This window comes from Anarrhichthys ocellatus, unplaced genomic scaffold (genome assembly GCF_004355925.1).
Source record: "Anarrhichthys ocellatus isolate YVR2014 unplaced genomic scaffold, GSC_Weel_1.0 scaffold22, whole genome shotgun sequence".
NCBI classification, from domain to species: Eukaryota; Metazoa; Chordata; class Actinopteri; order Perciformes; family Anarhichadidae; genus Anarrhichthys; species Anarrhichthys ocellatus.
Genome location: NW_022280052.1, coordinates 6,190,474 through 6,199,128, shown reverse-complemented (window position 1 = coordinate 6,199,128; position 8,655 = coordinate 6,190,474). Strand labels below are relative to the sequence as shown.

At 46.8% G+C, this 8,655-nt stretch overlaps 1 protein-coding gene across 1 annotated transcript in view; it reads left to right on the top strand.

Annotated features, from left to right (window-relative positions):
* Window positions 1-221: 221 nt before the first annotated feature.
* tsc22d2 (TSC22 domain family 2) overlaps window positions 222-8,655 on the top strand; it is a 27,598-nt gene continuing 19,164 nt past the window's right edge. Inside the window, exon 1 of the mRNA XM_031859527.1 lies at window positions 222-2,515. Coding sequence (XP_031715387.1) covers window positions 930-2,515 — 1,586 coding nt within the window. The 5' untranslated portion in view covers window positions 222-929. The remainder of the gene's footprint in view (window positions 2,516-8,655) is intronic.

Genomic DNA, 8,655 nt, shown 5'->3' with positions numbered 1-8,655 from the left:
ACCGGGTGGGACGTTAACCGGAAGTGACGTCGGCGACAGCGATAGTTCAGAGACAATTTATTCACGTAATACGAACTAAATTATTTTAAAATTAAATACAGCCGCAACAACGTCATGTGTGGACCATAAGACACACGTCTGTGGCGTTGTTGACTTGTATATATTTATTTTTTGAGATAACAGAAAACTAGTTTGACCTCAATACCCAGGATGCACTTCGCTCTTGCCATCTTGTCGAGTGGTTGGGTCCGGAGAGCGGCAGGCAGGAGTTAGCTCCGCGTTAGCTTTCTGCCGCTGTGGTAAAGTGGTTATCTGTCAGCTAGCTGCTACGAGCAGCTGCCAAAAGTGAGCTGTCCACACGACGAGAAGCAAAACTTCACAGACTTTGAGAGGTTTTCTCCGTCTACCGCTGGATTATGTACTCTTTTTTTGGAAAGATAATGGATTTGTTTACATCATGATTTCTCACATGCTGGTACCGAGGTAGGGGGAACTAGCTACCATCAGCTAACTTAGCTAGTCGGTGATAAATACAGAGCTGAGTGAGAAGAGTGGGCTGAGACCGGGCCCGCCTCAGACTAAAGTACCGGTGGCAGCAGCTGAACAAGAACTTTGACAAGGGCCTGTTTGCAACTCCGCAGTCGGGACACGGGGAAGGCCGACCGGGTGTCAGAGAGAGGCCGGAATAGGAGCACCAGTCACCAGCGTGCTGCGACCGCACACGGCGGACCATTTCGGGAGTTTGTAGGGGTCTGGCTTCGGTTGTGACACTTTTCTCCGACAAGAGGGAGGAAGGGATACGGAATGGAAATGTCCTGTGACTGTACGTGTCTGTGTCACATCCGTCGGCTGTGAGTTACTTTGGCAGGACATTAAGTCCAGCACTTTGTTTCATCTGGAAGAAGACAGACTTTACGCAGGTAGTCAACATGTCGAAAATGCCGGCGAAGAAGAAAAGTTGCTTCCAGATCACGAGCGTAACGCAGGCTCAGGTGGCGGCCAGCAGCATCACTGACGACACTGAAAGCCTCGACGATCCGGACGAATCCCGGACAGAGGACGTGTCGTCGGAAATATTTGACGTCGGTCGGGCCGACCTAGGTGCATGTGAGCGGAGTTCTTCCGAGGAAACCTTAAACAACGTAGGGGAGCATCAGGAGGCTCAGCCGCCCACCACGGCCCCTGTAAACGGGGGACTCTCTTATAAAAGTATAGGCACTGGTCGTGCCACTCCACATCATTTAGGAGGGCCTGTGCCAGCTACAACTCAACCCTTTGTCCCGAGCTCAGCCACCCATCCGTCAGTCATCAATACAGTCCCCGCTGCCACTATTTCCACCAGTGTAACTCACACACCCGTGAACAGCAGCTGTATTTCCCGTTTCAGGGTCATTAAACTTGACCATGGCACTGGAGAACCCTTCAGACGGGGCAGGTGGACGTGCACTGAGTTCTACGAGAGAGATTCTGATTCAAATGTTAATCGAACTGTGGATAGCATAAAGCCAACTGTGACCCTCGATCACAGTATAGACCGGGACAGTGGGCTCGGGCCCACCAGTAACTCTGTGGTCACTAGCAGTGCTTTTTCTGCACAGACTTTGGAGAACACCACGGACAGTGGCTACTCCACCGTGCACCACCCAGTCCACCCTCACCCTTCAGAGCTTCTGCAGCAAGGCTACAGCTGGGCTCCTCAGGTAGGGAGCGGAGCAAGTGCCTTCCAGTCCACGGGGTATACAACTACAGCATCGCAGCAACCACAACAGGCTCAGGTCAATATGCAGCCTGTTGCTCCCCAGAACTTCCTCTCGAACAGCCTCAATGGTGTGCACCCCGGTGCCGTGCATCAGAAGACTCCCGTTATGCTTCCTGCCATGCAGGCCCAGCAGTTTGCCTATTCTACTCATCCTACTGGCCTCTCAACTGGTCAGCCGGACTATAGTCAGCAGCACTTTGTCTCAAGCACTCAGAACCTTCCCATGTCTGCTCTCCCCGTGGGGCCTTCAACTAGCCAGGTACCATCGCCTCTAATCACCCCTGCTGGTCCGGGAGCCCAAGGGCTTGGTGGAGAGGCAGCCTCAGCCCAGGGTCTCCTGCTGCAAGTAGGGAATACATCAGCCATGGCACCCATCCTCCCAGGAAGTGGCCAACAGCAGCATGCGGGCCAGACTCAGCCTTCAGGAGGGTTAGGCGCAGCCCCTGCACCTTCCACCACCTCCCACAGCGGTGTCCAGAACGCACCTGCCACAGTGCCCAGTACCACCATCACCCCTCCAGGAGTGCAAAGTCAGACACCGGGCACAGGAGGACTTGTCATGCCCTACGGAGCCCACGGAGGAGCAACAACAAGCCTTCCCTCCATCTTCAGTTACCAGACAGAAGATAACCGGTCCATTGTGGTGGCAGGGAAAGACGGTGTCATGCCTTTCATCGGCGGGGGCCTCAATCTGCCCAGTCCTGCTGTCAACAGCCTGTTTGGCATCCATATTACAATGGATGTGGATGAGGACAGGTAAGAGGGTATAATACAAATATGTGAAATGATTCTGCTTTTTTTTTTTTTTTGTTCAAATGTGGGCGATCAAGCAGTATTATAGTATTTATCACTTTGCCTGAATCTATGAGCGACCATAACCTGGAGCAGCACTGATGCATTGTTGGAGGTAGTAAGTGTGTATCTGGAAGTTTCCCCTCATATTAAACATCCTCGTTGCATTCTTCTGCACTGTGGTCATACACCAAGCTGTGGAGAACGCCTCTCCCAGTGCCAAAATAAGGCACACTAACTATAAAATGATTGGTTGTATTTAAGGATCAATGAAACAAAGCGCTTCTTTTTTAATTCTGTGTCTAAGTGTGAAGTTGTACATTGAGAGGAAGGAGGTATTAGAGGTATAGTGAGCCAATATAAACGGGCAGAGACTGTCTTTGTCAATGATAGGCAACCCACAAAACAATGCATAGTAACTTACCTCTTCTCAAAACCCACATCCTCCTCCCTCAAGCCTCCATTCAAACATACAGACTGTTTGTGTTAAGGGGGCATAACTCTCCAAATGTAGCCGTTTTTTCTTCTTCTCCTGTCTGTCTCGGAGAGACGGTTAGTCAACTTGCCCTGGGCAGCAATCCCAGCCTCCCAACTTTATACCTTGTAAATACCGACGGTACTTCACTATCCTACTGTACTCTTCTAATGTGAACACTGTAGCTATTTGAAGGGTCTGTCAGATGGCCGTCACAGCTTTTGCTGAAGTGTTGCCCCTCTTTGGCATTACAAGCAAGCCGAGGAGAGACACACACATGTGCATTGTCTATCCTGAATTTATTTGATTCATACCTCAGTGCTTATCCGTGTGCTCTGTTCTGTTCTTCAGTGGTCGTTGTGAAAGGTACAGCTAGAAGAGGAGGCGGCGTTTGTGTTTTTCTCTCTCATAGTCTAGTTATTCCTGAGGCAAATCATTGTTTACCAACAGACTTTATTCCAGCAGCATAACACATGGGTTGATTGTGTGCTGAGGGCAAAAACGTGTGTTGTCACTGATTTCATGAGAGGAACAGCCAGTGCCCGTTTCCTAGTCATTCCTCTCTCTGTGTGTGTGTGTGTGAGAGAGTGTGAGAGAGTGTGAGAGAGTGAGAGAGAGAGAGAGAGAGAGAGAGGTGTGACATCAGTGGCTGTCTCTATAGTGATGCTGGCAGCAGGACAGGACTAACGGGGAGGTAGAGAGGACAGACGGGTGCACAAACACACAACTGTTGCACTGATGGCAGGCTAATGTAAGCTATCTGTGTCCGTGGCAGCGATGACACGGCCCGACTGAATCAGCGGGTCGATGGCTGCCCTCTGCCGTGGCTCTCAGACGAGTCCCTGTTAACGCATCAGTTCAACAAACTGTTGCTTTGTTGCTGACCTGTGATGGGTTTAAATCTTCTCTGCACATTTCCTCATATTTTCCACGAGATTGTACATTTTAGATACTCGAAACTGCACACTTGTCATAAGTTTAAAAAAGAAAAAGCTGTGTGAAATAGGGTCCCACATAGGGCTGCTATAATTTAGGTTCCAGTTTTTTTTGTGTTGTCCGATTTGCAACGAAATTGCTACATAGCCAGTGGTGCTTCAGCCACACTTTGTGACAATGTTTCAGAAAGATAAGTTAAACCGCATGGCTGCAAACACCAAACTGGATATGGCAGTTTTAATTCAAATTCCTTGTCAACTCATAAATCTCTGCGAGGACCAAAAAAAACATATTTCTTGGAAAACCAATCTAACGGGACACAGATTTACAAAGTCTTGTCCGAGGTGACTTGTTCTGTGCACGAGCTGAGCCTCGTCGAGGAATCTCTTCCAAATTTCATTGTGTGGTTCTGTTTTGAGTTAGAGTCCATCGCAGAAGTGGAACAAAGCTTTGTGGGTGTGGAGTTGCGAGATTAGAATGATTTCCCCTCAGCGTGCGATGGTTAGCGTCTCTGGTCAGCGTGCTGCGTCTCTCAAGTAAAGAGATAAAGCTGCCTGCCCCTGGGACAGATAAATCCATCACACATTACATTCACCAAGCTGAAGAACAGCGGCGTGTTAATTGTAGCAGCGAAGACAAATGCAGTCTGAAGTGATGTCGGAACGTCTTCCGCGGGTGATGAGAAGTTTTTTAAACATCACCCCGACCCATGTAGCCTACACATTCACACTTGAGAGACCTAGTTCAGCCACAGTCTGCTTTTTGGCTGTTGGAGAGTGTGAAATACAAGAGCCTGGTGGGAGGTCATTGTTCCTCATCAGTGTCATCTCATCACAAGAAATATTTTCATAAACTTTATTTTGTTTCTGCCAGATTAAAAGACTGCCACTCGTATCGGCAAACAAGCCGATGAACTCTGTCCCAACAAAAGGGAAGTAAACCAGCTGCCAAGTTTACAAACGTCAACAAGTCTTGATGGTCAACAAATGAAGTCATCACTCTGTTGCGGAAACTCGAATAACCACACGATTGATTTTTCCTCGCAACACATCGAATGTCACAAAGTAGTAATCTGAGTAGAAGCGTTCTGAAAGGTCGGCTGCAAAGTGTGTGTGTGTGTGTGTGTGTGTGAGTTCAACTTGGTGGAAAGTGTGTCGTCGCGGCACCAACTGGGGCTCCTGCAGTTTGGAAAACAATGGTTGGACCGCTGGAGAGTAATTATGTGAAGAGACACTTGCAGTGTGTCCTGTTGTTCAGTTGAACAAGCATTAGGGTTGAATGCTGGGGAGATGAACAGAGTTTTATCCTCATGACTTTAAAGTTTAAGCTCTTGTTTTTCAGTGCAGAGTTGAGTGACGGCAAATTGTCAAAAGTTTGGTTAGTCTTAATACACACGTGCTTGTACTTGCCATCCTTCCATTTTTATCTCTTGGCAGTTAAACACAAAGGGGGAGGGAGTGAGGACATGGTGGGATGGAGAGTCAGTTTTGGGATGGGGCGTGTGTGTGTGTGTGTGTGTGTGTGTGTGTGTGTGTGTGTGTGTGTTGGGGGTTGTAGTTTGGTGCCTGGAAACAAGGGAGCAGCTTATTTTCCACAGATAGCTGACCTGCCTGAACTTCCAGGGGATACATTCCAGGAGCCCTGAATGGCTGTGATTGTGGGACGCCCCGGGCTGAGCAGACGGGTCTGCACCAGCTCTGTTTTTTGGGCTGGACCGCCGGCCCTGCCTCCTGTCTGTTCTGGTTCTTGTTTATTTTTTTATTTTTGTCACTCCCTAACTGAGGCCTTAACACTCTCGCGCTCTGCTTCTAAACTGCTGCAATTTTTTGCTACCCCGTTCACATGATTGTCTTTTCTAGTTTTAATCAACCCGGAGAGAAAGAAGATCAGTTAACACACAAAACTCTCTTCTCTCTGCTTTTACATTTGAGTGAAAGTTCACGGTACGGTGAAGTGTGTTTGAATTTGAAACATGTCGGGTTTGTTATGTTTCTAAAGTTTCAAAGATCAGATGAAGAGGCAAAGTGGTTGAATAAGTTAGCACAGCAGGACCCGCCCTGTTATCTCAGCAAGATATGGTCAGGGGATCACTTCCAATTAGAGTGGACCTGCCAAAGCAAGTAAACAGCCACGCTGCTGGTGGCCCACCAGAACGAACTCACTTTGTCCTGGAAGCCGTTGAATCAGTCACAGGCTATTCCAGGAACGAGGACGGTGTGCAAACTGTTGGTGTTTGTTGTTTGTTTTTTCCAACATGGTCTCAGTACAGAACAGGTTAGACTCCTCTTTTAGCGTTTGCAACATGTTAAGTCAGCACTAAGTCATTTGTCCTTGTTACCGGTCTGTACTTTAAACATGGAGTAGAGTGGGCTACGCTGAGCTGAGAGGTTGAGTAATGCTCCGCTGTATGTGTCGCAACTTTTGATGTTCACAAATGTTGGTGACATCTGCATTTTCAGAAGCTTAATGACGAACTTTTCATACAGTTACTGGAGTATGGGAGATTTTAGACTGGTCTGAAGTGTTAAACCAGTCTTAATGTTGCTCTTAGATCTGTTTAACGCAAATTAGACCTTTTCACACGTAAACATCCCGCAGTTCCAGCGTCTCAGATGTTAGCCGTTGCTGCTTTTCCTGCTCATATGTGATGGTAAACTCAATTCCATGGCGGGGTTTTGAACTTTTATCCACAAAAACCAGCAATCTGAAGACATCATCCTGATGTTTGAGAAATTTGTGATGGGCAGTTTTTATTTTCTGACGCATTAAAGACAACACAGTAAACCATAATACAACAAATGTTTAGTTGCAGCCTTAATGATCACCATGAAAACCTTGTTGAAAGTTGATCCAAGTTCATCCAAACGAAGCACCTGTAGCCGATAGCGCTCCCTCTGTGCTGTTTCTTGTGACTGCAGCATGGTGCACACCATGACCGTTGATGTGTCGATGGACCTGAATCAGTTTGAATCGTCTTGCAATAAGTGTGTTCAACACGACACCCTTCAGAGTTTCCTCAGAATTCGTCTGATGTATTTCCGACGCTGGTGTCTCTAACCCTGTTGGTTTACAGTAAAGTCAGATATTCTCGTGCAAAATTGAGGAAGTGAAAGAGCGAGAACAACCACTGGGCAGAACTGCTCTCCTCTCAGAGTTTGTCTTATGCTAATGATGAGCAATAATACATCTGAAAGTACAGCGGGGAAACCTATGTTTCAGAGCAATAAAGACGGGGGAGAAGAAAGGAAATGCTAATTGTTTGGGGGGGTAAATTAAGTGATTTTTGTTGAGGAATGCTTTTTAAGGCTGACCCCAGATCAGAGCTTAGTTTGTAGGTATGGAGAAGACGTTTGACTGCAAGTCTGTGGAGTATAAATGTCTTTAGCTCTAAATCGGCTAATGTGGAGATGTGTGTCTCAGCCATTCAGTCTCCTCGAGTGGGAAGCGAGGGGCTGAACAACAGGGTTTCAGAGCCCGTGGCCCCACGGAGCTCCGACATGACTGAATAGTGAGTAATGAGGATGTGTGGAAAGCATGGCAGGCAGCTGCATTTGAGTCATCCGTCCTCTCTCTGTGCTCCCCGCTCGCTTTCAATGGGTGTCGTCTACTGATCTGGCTCACTGGTGCTTGTGACTGTTCTCTGTGTGTGTGTGTGTGTGTCGTGGTATGACAGTGTGGGATTGGCTGAGAGAGTTGAAGAGAGGCTCCAAGTTTTGAAGAAAGGCTGAATGAGAGATTTCAGGGGGTGGCCATGTTTGGCGTCTTCTCGGCATCTCCAGGGTCTGGGAGCTTTTTCTTCTTCATTGTCTTTTTCATTTGCCATTCACTGACTGAGTGTTTTTTTTAATTTCTTTTCCCAGTCCGTCCCAAACTTCTTCCTAACTGACTGTCTCTGGGTATTAAAGTCCACACACAGAAGATGATCCTTTAATTCAGTTCTTACTGGATGCCGCATTTCTCCAATGAACATTTTACTCAACTGAGAAGTGAAGACGAACCGATTGTCTCTGAGGCTGAACATTTGAGAGTTTTGGTCTAAATACATTTTTAACATAAGAACACAGCATGAGCAATTATAAGGATCCCTTGGTTTTGATCCTTGAAGATATTCAATATATTGGTCTAAGATGGGAAATGGGCAGTTGTAATAAGTTTATGGACAAGTTAAGTAATCTTGCGATTATTATTTTGATTATTTGTTTGTTCTATATAATTGTGAGAGTTCCATCACAACTTCTTACAGCCCACGGTGATGTTTACCGATTACTGAAGGCGAAAACTCATTTCTTTGTCTCGACACAATCACAAAATCTATCACAAAGAAAGCAGCAAATCACATTTCCTTGAAAAATGACTTGAACAGTGAACTGATGTCACTTTTTGTTGTATCTATATTCTAATAGAATCATTAGAATATAGATAGTTAGTGAATCTCTATCAATCAGCAGCACAACCTGCTCTGAAGGCCAACTCAGGTCATGTCTGTTTGGTTTAATCTAACATCGACGCAGCCAATGAAAAACCTCGACGCTACTTTTAGTTTTTTCCGTCTTTGGCTGAGAAAGGCGCAGTTTTTTTTTTTGCGCAAGAGCCCACGTCTCCTTTGCTTTGATGTCCGCTTTCGTATTCTGTGAAACACTTCCTCCGTCGTCTCGAGCGTCTCCTCTCATCAGCTGTGAACCACTCTCTGCCC